The sequence below is a fragment of the Solea solea genome, chromosome 17 (assembly GCF_958295425.1).
Source record: "Solea solea chromosome 17, fSolSol10.1, whole genome shotgun sequence".
Lineage (NCBI taxonomy): Eukaryota > Metazoa > Chordata > Actinopteri > Pleuronectiformes > Soleidae > Solea > Solea solea.
In genome coordinates, this window is record NC_081150.1 from 16937558 (window position 1) to 16955490 (window position 17933).

General features: G+C 39.6%; 1 protein-coding gene across 4 annotated transcripts in view; it reads right to left on the reverse strand.

Annotated features, from left to right (window-relative positions):
- ryr3 (ryanodine receptor 3) overlaps positions 1-17933 on the reverse strand; it is a 132262-nt gene that overhangs the window by 75943 nt on the left and 38386 nt on the right. For all 4 annotated transcript variants that reach the window (XM_058612944.1, XM_058612942.1, XM_058612943.1 and 1 more), the window contains 15 exons: positions 17066-17165; positions 16784-16877; positions 15400-15474; positions 14384-14540; positions 12300-12464; positions 11312-11433; positions 11048-11228; positions 10414-10549; positions 6705-6800; positions 6503-6621; positions 5245-5378; positions 4774-5015; positions 3201-3393; positions 2167-2383; positions 1921-2025 (listed from right to left, as the gene is read on the reverse strand). In XM_058612944.1, the coding sequence (XP_058468927.1) occupies positions 1921-2025; positions 2167-2383; positions 3201-3393; positions 4774-5015; positions 5245-5378; positions 6503-6621; positions 6705-6800; positions 10414-10549; positions 11048-11228; positions 11312-11433; positions 12300-12464; positions 14384-14540; positions 15400-15474; positions 16784-16877; positions 17066-17165 (2136 nt within the window). The remainder of the gene's footprint in view (positions 1-1920; positions 2026-2166; positions 2384-3200; positions 3394-4773; positions 5016-5244; positions 5379-6502; positions 6622-6704; positions 6801-10413; positions 10550-11047; positions 11229-11311; positions 11434-12299; positions 12465-14383; positions 14541-15399; positions 15475-16783; positions 16878-17065; positions 17166-17933) is intronic.

Sequence of the window (17933 nt, forward strand, 5' to 3'; positions counted from 1 at the left end):
ATTTCTCTCTATTTGGCAGTATCACCATTTCTTACACACGGTAGATTTTAAAGGTTAAACCACAAAAAGGGTGATAATTATGACAAAGTGTAGCTTGATATTCTGGAAATTGAGGTGTCAGGTGTGTTTTTATCAGCCCAGAGAAAAGAGTGTGGCAGTGGCAGAAGGCTCGGCTCAGCTCAGCGCCGTCTTTAAGAGAGCCAACAGAGAAATCTACTGCTGCATCCAGACACACTGCCAGCAACTCCTGCTCTGATAAAAACATGATCTACTGTTGGGAAAAAGGTGGCATAGAAGTTGGCTGCACAAAAGGAGTGAGCAAAACAAAAAGACCAAAGACACAGTTAAAAGAAAAATCCACGTTAATGATCATCCAGTCTGTCCCTTCTGTATCAATGACACTTAAGGCCCACAGAGGCTTGTTACAGCAAAATGAACCTAAATGGACTTAAATGTTGTGCTTAATAAACTATATGACCCGGGCTACCCTTCCCCCTCCGACTTGTGCAGCATTGATGGGACACTCGTTAAGGCCTGTTTAACGGCTGCGGTGGCAACCACCTCAGTGGGGAGATGCTGCTGTGATAAGCACGAGGGTAAAAACGAGGCGGTGTGAGTGAGTGTGTGTGATCAGACTTTTAACAGTCAGTCTGCTCTGCAGTGAACAGAAGGAGGGACCAACAGTGGAAATGTTGCGAGGCAGTGCAGACAGGAGGAATTTAAATATCTTGCACTGGACATCGTTACAATTAACTACATGTCTGAGTGTCCACTAAAACAAAAATAGCTTTTTCACAGTACAGTATGTGGAGAGGGGGGACGACTCAAGGTGGTGTCCAATTTATATCACTGACAGCGCATTGACTATGTCCTTCACAGAGTGGGGGAACAACAATAAAAAAGTGAACCTTTATAATGGACAAAATCCCTCCAACTGCATTACCTTCCTCCCTTTTTTTATCTAAGAAACTGCACCAGCTACATTAAACAGTGGCAAACAACCCCACTGAATATTTTCTGTGTTTCATTAAACATCAATTTAGTTCTCTTCTTTTCGTTTTCTAGTTATTTGCTTGAAATATTTACCTCCATTAAAAGGAGAGCAATTATATGAATGTATAATAAGAATAATAATGCAAAACTCAATGTGCAATTTTAAAAATACAATTTGCAGAACAAAAACTTTTCTGAGCAAGTTGTGCTTGGTGCACGAAGCACTGCTTTGTGGCTTTGTGTATCCAGGTGAAAACAAGCACAAGCTGATAAGCACCTTTAAGATTTGTAATGTAAATGCAGGCTAATTTTACTTCATTGTTACTGAAGTGAAACAGAAAATGAGCTTGAATATCGTCATACAGTTTAAATGGACTCTAAAATGTCAAAGGGCTGTTATCACACAGTGTTTCCCATATGATGAAAAGATGAAAACTATTGTGACCCAAATCACAATATAAATCATGACGAAAGCAAGTTTGAGCATAATGTAGCGATTCATTACAGCCATACCAAATATGGTTTTGATTGATAAACGAATAATTTCCAAGACAGGTTTGATAAATTATTTAAATGTTATGTAAAGGAGTTAAAAATTAATCTTATCTGAAATGTTGGAAAAGTCTGCAAACTTGTTTGGGGACCCATTAAAATCTGTGGGTCCCGAACCCAGTGTTTGTACTGTAGCTAACCTCACTGATGTTTTCTAAATAGACTGCATGTTTTTGTCTGTATAGAAAGCGATAAAATACCAGGCTAATTTCACTTAATTGTTATTGAAGTTAAATTACTGAAGTAAAATTTGCTCGACTCTGGTCACATGGTTTATAAGGACTCTTTTAATGTGTATTTAAATAGAGTAGGCTGGAGCTCAACTCACTCATGCTTTCTAAATGTACAGGAAGTGACGATGGACATGAGCTTTACCTTGCCATAGGTCCAGCCCAGTTCAATCTTGTTCATCCCCCACAGTTCGTGAATGTTTTCTGCCAGCTTGTCGCGGACGTTGTCCAGGTGAGGAGGAAGAACAATCTGCAGAGTGAGAGGAGAAACAGACGTTAGAATTGGATGATAACATTTGCCAGTGAGCCAAGTTTCCTTGGTTGTTTTCCAATATGAATCCTGATTGAATTGATTGGCGGTCTACATTAACGCCGATGGCTCCATCCTCACCTGGGTGGTGTCTACAGGAGTGGGGATGAAGGAAGCCTGGGAGAGGAACTGGGTGGTTCCCAGCAGATCACGAACCCCGTCATGGTCTCTCTTGTACTCCTTCACAGCCTCTATGCGCATCTTCTCCTTGGGCAGCAACGCCTCGTAACACGGAGAGTAACCAGCCGGAGGCAGGAACTTAAAATCTCCATGGCGTCCGCCCAAGAGGAAACGGACCCTGAGATGAGAAGTTATACAACACATAATTCTAATCTTATTTTAAACTTCACTGTGGATATTTTACTTTATTCTTCATGTTCCCTTTTCACTTTACTTTTTCTAGCAGCACTTTACTTTCAACTTGAATACAATTTAATCTGACAGCACTCCTCACCTCTGTAGTTATACAATACCAGTGTTAGAGTAAAGCCAGCTGAAGCCAGGGATTATCTACCGTCTCATGCCGACATAAATCATCCTGTCTCGAAATCATTTCTGAACTTAAACCCTGCATAACCTTAATCTGATGAAAGATATAATATGATAGGAGGAGCTTTGGGAGTAAAGATTTCTGAAAATAGTTTTCATGAGGGGTAGTTTTTTTTTGCCTCGCTGACTGACACTCTGTTATGTTCTGTAATCTTTTAGTTTAAATCTGTAGGGCACAACTTTTAAATGTAAACAAATGACCCAACTCTATCTACAGTGCTGTCACCCGGCAACATTGTGCTCATAAAGACAGGTTGGAGTAAGAGTGAAAACACAAACAAGTGCCTACAAACTGAATTCTACTGCTCAAAAAACCCCACCCACCCCTGCTCTACTGTTGTATACACAAACGCTCCCTCAGTCAGGTCTAACAGTACTGCTTGTTAGAGCCAATTTTCAGGTGAAGGACGCAGCAAACAAATAATAATTAGAGGCAACATAAGTCAACAAAAATACGCACTGCAGCTTTAGAACATCACTGCCAAATATCCAAAGGTTAACAGCAAAACAAGAAAGTCTGGGGGAAATCTTCTCTATCTCTACTGTATCTACACATAGAGACTTACTTGACACCTGCAGAGAAGCTGACGGCGGGGAAGAATAACCCATCTGTATTAAAATCCTCAAACATGCCCTGGACAGGCTGCCCGTTGATCCTGAAGGACATGCTGGGGGCGCCCAAGTCCAGGCAGCAGCTGACCACGTCATCCGAGTTCAGCAGGTGCTGGTTAATGGAGGCCACGGCCCTCGGGATTCGGCCTAGAGGGAAACAGAGATGGATGGCAGGTTCAGCAAAGTCATTCAAAAATGTGGGACAGGATGACGGGCAAGGAGGAAAAAGTGGAGCAGAGGAGTGCTTTAAACCAGAGATGAAATGGCTGAGTGGAGGTGATGGGTCTCTCTGAGAAATAGGGGGTAAGAGTTGAAATCTGTTCTATATTTAAGGTGAGAGCAGAGTCCTAAAGCGCCGAGTTGACAGTTAACTGACTACATTCACACTCGTGACCAATTTATTTCCTCCTGTGCAGCCAAAAAAAACATACAGTCTGGAATCAATGATAGGAGTGAAGGTGTGGAGTGAAAAGATGATGGAAGGAGGAGGAAACTATTCAGACGTCAAGTCGTTAGAATTTTTAATTGCCGTCACTGTGGCTGCTGCGGCTTTTATTACATGGAAAATGAAAACAGACAAATTATAGAGTGGAAAAGGTCCTTCAGAGATAGTAAAACCTTATTCTTTTTGAATTGGACACAATTTGTAACTTTGAATTATGTCACTGCAGTGATACAAAGCAGCACACAGGGGTTTTATCGGAGTTTATGTTATATAAAAAGGAAAAATTTCACACAAAACTGTCAAACAAGTAACTTTTTCTCTGACAAATACTAGGGTAGAAAACTTTATTGAATTTGTTTCATCGGATGTGTGTGGGAGTGGGCTGACTGCTGCTGCTGCTACATCATTACACATGACATTTTCATTCAAGTGTTGCTAAACTGGGACTGACGCCAGGCAATGAGATATCACCTCTCTCTCTAACAAAGCCCTGCCTGTTTAAAATCGGAGGAAAAAAAGCAAAAACAAAACACTAAATTCTCTTGTTAAATAATGAAATATTCTTCTAAATTTACTCACTTTAGGTTTCCACTAATTAAACCATAAAACCTGCTGAAAAAAACCAACAGATTTTAATTGCCTCAATCACTAACCATTACAATCCCCAGGAAGGCAAACAATGACAATGACATGTTTTCGAAGTCTTAGAAAAAGCCTTTTATATACTAAAAGAAGGAAAATAATATTTAAGCTACTTAACATTAAAGTTAGCAAGTTAAATGAAGACAATTTCATATAACTTTTATACAAACTTCATTAATTTGCATGTTACCAACTGAAGTACAGTCATTTCTGAAGTTCCTCATCCATTATGTTTTTTGTGTGTGTACTTTAGGGAAGGGCCTAAACCTTCCTGTTAAAACAAAAAAAACAACACACTTTCTGGTACATGATGGTCACTGTAGTTTCCTGACTCGCTCAGGAATGAGAGGGATGAGTGGTGCCCATTTGTCATAATCGGGGGTCTCATCAATAGTTGTCACTTATTCTTTCACACAAGACCTTCAAGCTACGTTACCCACCTGACCACAGGTGAAGTCCATCAAAGCTGTACGAGTACAGGTCGTCCCCGACGCCGTTGCCTCCCCATCCCTCTCCTCCACCAGGGTACGGAGCGTAGCCTTTAGTGTTGGCCCAGCCCACCCTCAGGTGTGTGGGCTCTCCTGTTACAAAGTGGTCCACCTGGTCGATCACCAGCTCGAAATACCACTTCTTATACTGCGCAGAACCTTCAGCCATGCCCAGGAAGATATTTGGTCTCATGCTGGAGGTGAAAACAGAGGATGAGAAAGATGTGAATGTATGTTGTGGAGAATCTAAAGAGGTACCATATGGGGGTTTTTTTTAGCTCCAAAATGAGGATCTACTGTACATTTACCCTCATTATCCCATTAAAAACGTCTTTCTGATGGGTTAAAACCATTAAAGATGTGTTTTCCAAAGTTACATGTTCTAAATGAATGAATACGCAGCCTGTGTTTCTCATTCTTTACCTCTGAACATCGTTAACCAGTCGAGTCTGGAGCAGCAGGTCCCTCTTGGGAAGAAGGTTGTCACAGATCAGATTCTGATTGGCTCTCACTGCCACACCATTGCAGACGCAGAGGGAACACAACACATCCAGAATCTGAAAGAAGAAGAAGAAAAGGACAAGATTAGCTTCTTCATTTTAACCTTTATTTTCACAGTAATAGCCTCTCATGCAGTTCCTCTGCTGCAGCGCTTGATAGAACTTAACTTCTCATGTCAACAGAGCCGGACACTCCCACCTGCCACTCATGATCAACAACTGTTGTTTACGAGGATGCCCTTTCATGCCTGCTACAATTTACAGAGTAAACACGACGAGTGTGTGTGACATTAACTGCTGCATTTAAAACACAAATCAAGAAACATAAGTCATTTAATATGGAGACTCAATCACAACCGTGTTTTAAGAGATTACGCTCGTTAAACAATGTTTTTTTTTACGTACCAGACGAGTAAATTCTCTCTCTCAGGTTTTAATATGAGAGTGTGTTGGGTTTAGTTTTGTTGTCTCCCAGTGGAGAGAGAGAGAAAAGGGGATTTGGAGGCTCAGATAAAGTCTAATGTCTGCCAATGCAGGCTTTACAGTTAAAGTCTGTTTTGTCTGCCGGGACTGCAGTTGAATTTATAATAAAGACAAGACATGAATAAGAAGCAAACTTTTAATTAAAACAGTTTAAGAATGAAGACATTAACATACACAGGTCAGAGTTGTTGAGTTACTTTGAATGAGTAGTTTGGGGGTTATTAGTGATCAATATTTCCAAAATAACCTTTCACAATAATGTAAATCAGGTGTTATGGGAAAGAGAACAACACAAAATCACTAAATAACGTAAATCTGGCCTGTTATGGGATGCTGTGATCAATCACAGGACAGTTCAGAGAAAGCGATGTGCTCCTATAACGGAATCATTTAAAAAAGAGTTGGACAATAACTGCAATAAAACCCATTTTAACTCAATAGGGAATTTAAGAGATGGAAATATTACCAGGAGCTTCTGACAGAGAGCGGTGATCTCAAAACATCAGTGTTTTAATGTCCTGCCCATGAAACTTAACACTAAACTACTTTTCTAGCATTCCTGCCTACAGCAAATTTAACAAATTAAAATCATCAGACAGGATCAAAGTATCATAGCTATACATGGAGTATTAAGTACTCGCGTCAGGAAGTTAATAACCATTTAAGTCTAAAGACATAAAGCTGTAATTTCTGCCCACCTTGTGGTTGCGTCCGTTCTTGTAGAGCAAAGAGATGATGGATTTAATGTGACCTCTCTGGATGATGTTCAGAGCCTCTGGGCTTTCAACCAAGATACAGTGGAGGACTTCCAGGATCCCTGAAAGGTCACAGCAAAACATTTGTTACCATCACAATCATTATCTGATATGTGAGGCTAATGTGTGTTTTTTTAAACGATACCTGATGAAGATTCCAGTCTCTCCAGTTTGCTGACCAACCAGTCCAAGTTACAGGAAAACTGGGTGCAGTTGTTCCTGTTCCCACGAATCAGTGAGGCTGATAAAAAGTAAAGAAAAAAAAAAAAAGAGACACAGTTAAATGTGTAAAATTAGATTCAGGCAGCTGGATAAATGGCAGCTATAGTTAAATATTTTATGACAAATACTCCACCGGATCCCTGTGAACAGAAATCTGCGCTCTGACAGTTTCAGTCTGCAGGTGGATATTAAAATTCATCGAATCTTGGGAATCACACATGCGATAATGAAGTCTTTCTGATAGACAATACATGCGTACATCTTTGAAGTCAGGAGCTCTTTGCTCTTTAAAAGTGAAATTGTGCTTCACTTTCACTGAATCCGTATTTCTTAACCGTCCAATTTTTTCCCCCATTAGAATTCAGGGACATTAGATGGATAATGCCCAAGGAACAACTTAACAGCACTTTGTGCCTAAGGAATACAGATGCTGTCTAATCTCCTTTCATTCCTCCCTTTCTGGGGAGCTGAATATGAAGATATGAGAAGAGCGGCATCGCAAGATGAGTGCTGTGAATTACATTCCAGGAGAGGAGAATCATGTCAGCCTGTAAATGATGTTCATTAGCACACATTAAATTCCAAAGGATGCTTATAAAAAAGTTGAATTGAATCAAATCATATAAAATTTAATTTTAGCCTCCTGCAGTGATGCACAGGTAAACTACAGGATGTTGTTATGTCACTGTTAGGTGTGTTTACAGGTTCTAAAGACCTGAGACCTAAATGCTAAATGCACTGCTGCCTGTTTTATGCAAATAGATTTTTAATCTCAAGGCGTCCCTGGTTTAGTAAAGGCTATAATGACAACAAATTATAACAGCACCCCACATCTATCCATGGTTGCTATGTTTAATACCATACAGCTGTAAAACCATTCAAAATGTAAATAATTATGAATAAAATCAAAGCATATATCAGTGTACACTGAATAAAGAAAATGGTTGAATTGGCAGTACTTATATATATACACATATATATATATACATATATAAATATATATATATGACTTAGTTCCAACTTAAGTAAGCAAGTTGACTTCATACAACTGGTTAACTTTATTTTGAAGGAACCTAATATGGGTGTTACCATTGTGTCAACCATTTTTCTTTTTTCAGTGTATTAAAACAGCAGATGTAATCTGCTAGCAGCTTCACAGGTGTTGAAAAGGGATGATAATGTTCTCTGGAGGATCAAAATGTCATTTTCGAATAATTTTTAGTCTATGTTCTCATCAGTAAAGGTGCAAAAGACAACTTTTGTGTCCCTTGTGCTTTCTGTTTGGTGCCTGTTGCAAAGCTGCAGCAGTAAAACGTTGCAGATAAAGACATAGGTACTTTTCCTCGGGGCAGACGTTTGTTTTGTGTCTTAACAGCATGAAAAACACAATAGGTAGGTCGTAAGTTGTCTCTATGTGATCCCAGTTGCAAGGTTTATATCACATCAATATTCATGTGGTGTCTTTCTTTTTTTTACACCACATGATCATAAAGATAAGTTGAAGACAAAAAAGTTGTCTATTCCAGCTTTAAACAGTCTAGTTAGCCCTCTGGATAGTCCAGATGGATAGACTTACAATAAATAACTGTTGTACTCGTCAATAAAACAGATTCATTACAGGGCACAGAGGAGAGCAGGACGAACAAGAACGCAGCACAATTCATTACCCGACACTGGCTTACACCACACTGCCTCTGCATGCGCGGCGGTGACCTCTTCATGGGAAAAGAGTGTATTTGTGGGCTTTGAGCGTACGTGTGTTCATGCGGGAGAACATGCTGGGGGAGATAATGATGAATAAAAGGGCAGTCAAGGTGAGCTGAGGAGGGAAAGCTGTTGATGGGAGCTCTCCAGCGACAGCATAATAAACTCCCTGAGAAAAAGTTTGTCCAAAGCAGAAGTTTTCAGGGTCGAAGCCTAAGTATTCATGACTCCACACAGCCTTGGGAGGAGGAGGCGATAATGCCACCACCTGTGATGGCTGGCATTTTGTGAATGACGCCAGCGTTTCCTCAAATAATCTGCTGCCTCTGCTTTGCAACGTGTACACATTTCACTCAAAGAGCGATGTAACCCAGAGTGAAGGCAGAGCAGAAAGTACAAGAATATAAGAGGTGATGTATCTTTGTTCCCCTCTCCAAACTACTATACCACCTCCTGTCAATTTACAGGAAATATCATCACAATCTCCCCTTCTGTTCCTGAGTTATGGTGTTCCATAAGATTCGGAAAATAAATTGTGCAGTCACACTGATCTAGACCTTTGACTGTAAAGGCCTGTACATACTCCGCAAGAACAGAGAAATGTGTTCTTTATCTCGAGGTGGCAGGAACAAGAACAAAGTTAATTCTGGCCAGGACATTTCATACTTCATGAGAAACTCAAGTGCAGAACTTCTGGGAAACTAGTCCTCATAGGGAATGTCAACATTTCCACACTAACTACACTCACTCAAGAACAAGCTGCAGAAAATTAATAATGTTCTTTTCTCGCAGCCCTGGGAGAGAGTACGAATTTGTCTGTTCTTGCAGATAATGTACAGCCCTTTAATCACCAAATGTAATCCATTGTGGAAAGTAATGTTTGTTCCAGATACGTTGTTTTCAGCAAAGTGTGAGGTCTCCACGTCAGTCATTAAAATTGTGTTAATCTTTGGGACCTCAGTCATTTTTTATTAACAATCATTTAAGAAATCTAAGACACCAAAAATGTGTTTTTGAGATAGGCTTTTGAGCTAAAATAAACTAAACTCAGCTCAGCTAAGCTAAACAAGAGCAGCTAAAATACAGTAAGAAGCTAAGCTTCGTTAAAAAGAAATCTAAGACCCCCCAAAAATTTGGTTTTTGAGATAGGCTTTAGAGCTAAAATAAGCTAAGCTCAGCTCAACTAAATTAGAACAGCTAAAATACACAAAAACTAAACTTGGGTAAAATAAACTAAGCTAAAAAAATAAAATTAAAAATAAGCTAAGATTAGCTAAACTAAAATGCAATGAAAAATCTCAGACACCAAAAACATGTTTTAGAGATAAACCATTGTGCTACAATAAACTAATCTCAGCTAAGATAAGATAAACAAGCACAGTTACAATACAGTAAGAAGCTAAGCTTAGGTAAAAGAGGTTTTTGAGATAAGCTATTGAGATAAAAAATAAGCTAAGCTCAGCTCAATACACTAAGGAACTAAACTTGGGTAATATAAACTAAGCTAAAATAAGATAAGATTAGCTAAACGTATAATATCACACATAGTAATGAGCCAAGTCAAAGTGACCTTCACCTATATTATTGACTATATTGTAATCTGCTCATTGTTGAGTCCAAGTGAACACATTACTTTAAATTCTTTACAAACGCCTGTGACGTGTTCATAAGAATGAAATGGGCATGTTGATGTATGTCACATTAATGTAAAGACTGTCACTAGCTGTGGAGAGGAGGGAAAGTACACAGGAGAGGAAAATCATGTCTGATAAGACGAGGCAAGAACTGTGAAGTGTAAAGGAGAGAAGGAGGACTGAGAGAAGACGTCGGGGGAGGATTAATACTGCGTATCTGTCTGAGGTCGACAGCTGACAGCGCTGAGAGACGATGAGGATATTTCATGTGATCCATCGCTCAGGCTCACTTACCTAAGAGCTCGTAGAGGAGGTTGAGAATGTCCTTCCACGCAGCTCCAGCCTCCTCCCCAGCCACCTCTCCAAAGTGGGCAGCACTGTTGTACAGGTTCATACGATCGATGCATTTGGACAAGAGGGTCAGCATACCCTGAGAAAAACACATCACATGTGTTTAATAATGTGTTATTTATGTCAATTTATTTTGATATCTAACATTTAAGGAGCTCAATAAGCTCAACAGTTATATGGAAAACTGTGTCATTATTTAGATGAATGTTTCCTTAACTTTCAACATGAAGACCCACTTAAGAAAGACGACAAACTACTGCAACCCAGTTCACAGTATAAATCGTGACAAGAGCAAATTGGTGCATGATATATCATTACTGCTATTTCCGAAACACCTAATATTATTTTGAACAATTCAACCAGAGAATTTAAGATATAGACCTTTTAAGAAAAAGGCTGTAAAAACGTCTTCAAATTCATTCCGTGACATCAAAAAAAATTTCAGGGAATGACTGATCTACAGTAATGAAATTTAAGCACCTTCAGACGGTCAAATAAGTATCTCTTGGTTTGTCAAGGATTTAAAATGTTCCCAACATGAGCTCCATGCCTGGACCTCATCATCCACTCTCATCACCTCCTCTTTGAAGAGATCTTGACGCTTGATGAGCGAACGGAGGAGACACTGTTTCTCCTCGTGTTCCAGCTCTGAGTCAGGCTGTTTGAAGTACTCGATCAGATCGTTCAGCGTCTGCAGCACCTCCTCCACGAACCCACCGACCACGTTGGACTCACCCTTTTCTGTCCTGTCCAGAGCCCTGAAGGTAAGAACAAAAAAAAGTTATTAATCCCGAACTCAAACAAGAATCAACACTGTGCAAGTTATTTTTTTTGTTATTACTTGATGAAGTTGGCAAAGAGAAAGGTGGTATTGCGGATGATGCGTGCGGCGCGGAACTCTTCATGCTGACAACGCTGCAGGATCAGCCCATCATCCATGTGGCCCTCAGAATGGAGGCAGGCCTTGACCAAGAAACAATAATACCTTTACTCCACTATACACAACCACATACATTTACAGAAGCTGTTTCAGTATGTAATGTATATATAAAGTGTAAAGACATTAAGTCGTCTACAGCACAAATATCTCAGTGGAACCTGACTCACTGCGATCAGACGGCATAATCAAGAAGATCGAGGAGGGCGAGAGGATTTAGCTGTCACCTCCGTCACGTCAGGTGCTTTGGCGCACTGCCACGGCTGCGGGAACTGCCCGACACCAGCATAAGGTGGCGTTTGATGTCGTTGGAGATGTGCCCAGAGATGAGCAGAGCTCATGTGCTGACCTAATCCCTCATGCCTCACCCATAACTAACTGTCATCCTCCTCGTGGCCTATTATCACCTAGAAATCCGTGGCTGTGTCATGTGTGCAGGATGGGTGGTTCTCAAAATGGTGAATAATATGTTTGAATGGCCATATAATCCACTGATTATATGTTTATACCAATTAAAAAAATTCTGCGATTTACAACATTTTGATACCTGTTAAAGCTTTAAAATGGCTCTTAAACACATTCAAATAACTTATCAACAAACAAACAGCTTTCTGCATCAAATATTTCTAGTGAAGAATCTCTAATAAGATTAAAAAATTTTTTTTTTTTAACAAATTGGATCCCCCTTGTGGAAGTTAAAAATAAATCACTGTGACTGTATGTTGGTATGTTATAATGCATTTTTAAGTTTCTCACATTAAACTTTTGATTTTCCCAATTCACTTTTATCTCAAAAATGGAAATTCACCTAAGAACTAAGTGTGCTATTGCTACCAAAATTAGCTCAAATGTAAAGTCGGTAAAATGTAATGTGAATTGTAGTACGAGTTACCCGTCTCTTTAGGGGTCCTAGGCGAGACGATTTGGCATCAGGCGCCAGGTAAGACAACCACAGTCCTGACTCCACGTGCATGACGAAGCAGACGGAGTCTCCATACTTGACCTCTGGCACGCCCATGCCGTCGATGTCCCTCTTTGGCCCCGAGTCACCCTTTTCCTATATGGAAATGTGAAAAATGAAGACATATTGTGAATAGATAATAATCAGAGAGAGAGAGAGGCAGTTTGAGGAAAGAGCATTCATTGGTCCACAGGGAATTTGCTGCTTGCCTCATTACTTCGGCTACATTTCTGGCTCAGCAGTAACGGAGTGATGCAGCTGATTGCGAGTATTGGAGAACATATTAACGACAATGTTCAACATGGCAACACACTGACCTTTGTAGGTGCAAACATTAAACTGTCACTGTGAAGGAAATAGTTTTTATCTACAAAAACCCAATTATTTTTTATAGGAATCACCAGTAAATATTAGAAGAATAGTCAGGAGCACTAATCAGCATAATAGGAAAGTTTCATTAAAAGTGCTGCTCCAGATATAAAATGATTACAGATGGACTGAAGGACATACAGTTCACTGTATTCCCCACATTATAAACTGCAGGGATCACAATAATAATTAAAAGCCCCTGGCTGGCTCTTGCAGGAAACGTGATTACTGAGGGCAATTACACATGTTGTCAGGCGTAGGATGGGGTAGCAAATTAAAGCTTGAGAAGTGGACAGCACCCAGGAGGATTTTATACTGTACCTACTGCAGATAAAAGGATGTCAACAGGGGACACAATGGTGATCTGTGAAGGTGACTCATGCCATTGTGCTGTTTATGTGGCTGTTCCCATTTCAGGACACAGAGGTGGGAAGTAATGAAGCACAAATACTTCATGAGTGGATAAGATGACTTTTTTTTACTTTCCCCACCTGCTTTGGAACAAAGATATCTGTACTTTCTACTCCTTACAGGCTCTTAATGTTTTGATGCATGTTTTTAATGTTGGTCTCTGCACACCACCACCTCTCCAACACCAAAAGACTGATTTTAGCAGACAATGGATGACGCCATAGGAGTCGTAAGAAGACAGAGAGTGAGTCAACCGCAGAGAAAATGTGTTAGCCCTGACAACACGGATGAACAACAGAACAAATTCAGAGAAGCAAGACAATCTCCACGGAGCAGTTTCTTAATAACGACTGAAAACCCCCAATAAATCTTATTTTGTGTGCCTAGAACTTTTATCATATTGCAGAGTTATCAAGAAAAAAGTTTTCTTTTTAGAGCCTGTACTTTCTTATTTTTAAGTGTTAGTGCTCAGTTTTTTCCATAAATCTAGGACAGATCTGTACAGGTGAGAGACACACATGAAGTCTAAAAGTAGAAGTATATAATTTTGGCTTAAAAACAAGACTTGGGATGAAGGGAGTTTGATGAAATGAACTTTAATGTGTCACCCAGATTTACAAGCATAACAATGAGTCCAAGCATCATTAAAATATCTATTTTTGGTTTGAATATCACATAAACCAAGTGCTAATTTCTGGCTGTGAGACGTTATTTTTGCAGGAACAGCTATTAAAACACATAAACTGAAGTGCCCACAGGGTGAGACACTGCTCAAGACTAGATGTTAGACAAAAAAAGGATGTGTAATTGAGGGAAAGAAATATGTATGTATCTAGAAAATCCCCACAACACATCACAGGGAAATGCGTAATCTTATGTGAAGTCATGGTAAATTTCCCTTGACGTCCTAATCAAAAAACAAACAAACCTGTAACCCAGTGAGTTGCCATTTGACCATTTGACAATACGAAAGTCTACTCAGCAGCTGCGAGGAGGTCGAATTACCGTGGCGAGCCGAGTGCTGATTGAAAGCTTTGCAGAATCATCTCAGGAGTCTTTGATGAAGTAGACGGGAGATGACATTTTAAACCCCACTAATGAGGTAAACCGATGCAGACCTTTTTATTTACATTAACACCCAGGCCAGCTTTCAGAATGCGTAATGGCCACATCAGAGGAGATTTTTAAAAATAGAGCAGTAAAACTATTTTTGTAGAGGAACAGTCGGCACTGACCTTCGAGGGCCTGAAGCAGAAGGCAGTGGCCTTGGTGTCGGACTTTTCTCTGTCCTGCAGGACCAGTCCACGGTCCTCGGTCCGGGCCAGGTAATGGCCAGTGGAGAGGTGACGTAGTCTGAAGGCCTGGCCCCAGCGAATGTGGCTGCCGCTCCAGCTAAACACAGAGAATGGAGTCTCAAATGTACAGTGTATGATCGAATAGGTACTTCAACACTAGAGACCTCCCGGGACTGAATTTATCAATAATAATTCTGACATCACACTTAGGAGAAGGGCCAAATATCGAAAATATTCAAATGTCTTGCATACTTGTGTGTTAGTATTAGTTTAAGTTTCAACTTAAAGTGATACATTCTGCCTTGACTGTTTACATTTAACTACATTTGAAATTCAAAAATGTTTAAGTATTAAGTAGATAAATAGATTTTGTAAGCTAGGTCAAAAATTCTGGTAACTATGGACTTTTTAAGTATTGTAACACAACCAAGCATACTTCAAGAAGCTAGATAATTCAATTATTGTTTTTTACAATTAAAAGTAACATAAACTGTGATAGTTCAATCTGGAATGCTGATTAAATCACCCAATTCAAATATTTTCAATGAGAGAAAATGTTGAGAAAAGAACATGTGCCTTATTAATAGAGACACATGTATTATTTCAAAGTGTACAGACTCTGACAGGGAATCCCAGTGAGAAATGGCAGACAATGTAACTGGTGGGACTGTGTGAGCTGCCATTTAATAAGAGAAAATAAAGAAAAAAGAGCAAGAAGAGCAATTGTGACAGACGTAGATTGAAAGGGACAGCAAACAGAACCTCTCTTTGTGGATGACAACGCCGACTAATTGGTCGTGGCAGCTCAGAGCAGAGGGAGGTGAAGATTGTACATAAGCTACACAACAGGAGCTGTGATTTATGAACACACAGAACCAACTGTTTTTGTTGCTTAGATATTTATGTGAGGAAAAATATTACCAGACATGTAGGCTGTACTTCGAGTCCAATCTCACCTGATCCTGAGAGGCTCCAGTCTCCACAGTGATCGGGCCTTAGACGCTCCCTTTCCCGCCTCATAGTTAACTATCCTGGAAGCAAAGAGACAATCAATGGAGAAATGTTGTAATTTTAAAATATTCCAAGTCACACTGGGAGTAAAATCACTTGAAGGGTTTCTGCTAATGCCACAATTCCAATAATGTTGATTTGGAAAGAGCTAAAGAATTTGTAAAATAAATACTTTCACTGCAGTTTAAAGTCTTCTTCTCTCATTAATTGTTAATTATTAACAACAAATAGCTAGCCAACTATCTCACTGCTTGCTAGCTAGCTAACTAGCTATTGTGTAATATGCTGGATTTGGTCACAAACTCATTGGGTCTAGTAGAAAATAATACATTTACAAATATTGAGAGTTTCTTTTCTGTAAGACTTCAAATAGCCATGAAGCAATTAATTGTCCAAATACTTGAACTATGAGGCTAATTTGACATTCTGCTAGCTGGCAAAAATATAGCTTGCTGGCTAACTAGCTGGTGAAAATATGGCTAACTAGCTAGATAGCTAGACAGACAGGTAGTCATTAAAAACCCCAGAAACTTTTTTGAATAATAAAAAATAATAATTTAACTAAAAGTCTTAAGTAAACATTTATGGCAGAGGTCTCAAACTCGTGCCTCCCTCCCACGACCCAACCTAATATCAAATTATAATGAGTCCCAACCCATTAATCTAGCAACAGGTATTAACCACACTTTTAGATGTATTTAACAAAAAATAATATATAAATATATATGAGCATGTTTCATGTTTTTCTCATAGTTGCCCATACTATGTTCTAATTGTATTATTGATTTGCCTTTAATTGTGAACTGGGTACCATTCCATATCATAACAAACACTTTTACTTTGAAATTCTGTGAATTATCATTAATATAGTTATTGCCTCATTGTAATGGAATATTGTAATATGATTTAAAGCTAATTTCCCAACTTTTTTTCACGTGAGGAGCCCCCTCATGACCAGACTGGACACTTATTGGCTACCAGGTCGTTTGAATTTGAGACCCCTGATTTATGGAATTAAAACAAAGATGAACAACAGCAATAATGCTCTTTTTCCATACTGTTATATACGTTTACACACGGGAGCCTTATATCATTGCCACTCTGCAGTTTTATGGTCCTTGTTTTAAGAAATACCTTCATCAGCACTTGAACAGCACATTGGCCTCTGCTAACTGATGCAGAAGTGAACCATTTTTCTCTCATTTATCATCCCATAAACTGCTTGCTCCATTGTTAGATTAAAAAAACTATAAAAAACTTTAAGTCCCGACCTGTCATCACAGGACAACGTAGCAAAATTTAGTTTGAATTACTGTGTCGTCCACAAACCTTTGCTCCTTCTCACTCTTATCTGCTCCGGGGATGGTCAAGCTCTCATCGTGTCCGTGACAAAGACGCATCACGTGTCCACCAGTTAGATAACCTGACAGGAGAAAAACAAAAACACATGAAACATGCAACTTTGGACATGTACTGTATGTATGGGTTGTTGATCATTGGTTGTTTTTCTCTACAAATATCCTAACATGAGGTATAAGGTTTTTTTTTTCCTGTCCAAAAATAACCAACCAACCAACTTTTGAAAGTAGATAAAGACAGTAATGAACTTGCCAACAGCCATGTTGCTTGAAGAACAGGTAGGCTGGACGTTCCATAGTGTTTGCATAAAGGACGCATCCACCTGGATGTTGCCATTGGAGATCGAGAGGTGCTGCAGGAAAGAAGTGGGTTAAAACTGGACTAAAGACTCAGTGGTGGAGAGAAAGAGAGAAAGATATTCAGCAACTCTGCACAGGGGAGACACAGTGGACTTAAAAACTACTGCAGCATCAGTGTTTCTCTTTATAGGAATGTCCAGATAATTAGGAAAATGAATTCCAGGAAACGCTTGGAGCAGCTCCCATTTCCCTCCAGACAGGAATGAAAGATGAGTGCAAGTTTGAAAACAAATCTGAACATACAGCAATAAAAACATAATGAATAAATTGCAGAAATATCAATTTCGATTCAAAAATAATTAGTGTTCAGCCCTAAATGTGTCCTAAAAACATCACAAACTCTGATTGTTAGCAGTACGGGGACAATGATTTGCCTTAATTTCCAGTGTGTCCCATTCATAAAAGCAGAGACTCTGTCAGGGCAAACCAGGTGAAAATTCCCCAAAGGAGAGGATGAAAGTCTGGCTCTTTGCCAGTTTCTCTTTAATTGGACCTTCTGCTCCCAGAGAAACTGAAGCAGCCACTAGAAGCCACCACTCTGCTTTTTCCTATGCCTTGCATGTCTACATCTCTCCCTCCCATTCACAATGTCTCTCTTTCTGCCGCTCCATCTCACTCTTGAAACCCATCTTGTCTCTCTTTCTCTCTGCCAAGTAAGTTAATTGAGGTCGGACGTTGAGCTTTGCATAAAGAAGACTGCATTAACTCTCATCTCATCAGTCAGACGGAGTCAGAGGAGGAATTCGCAGGTAAAATTTCCA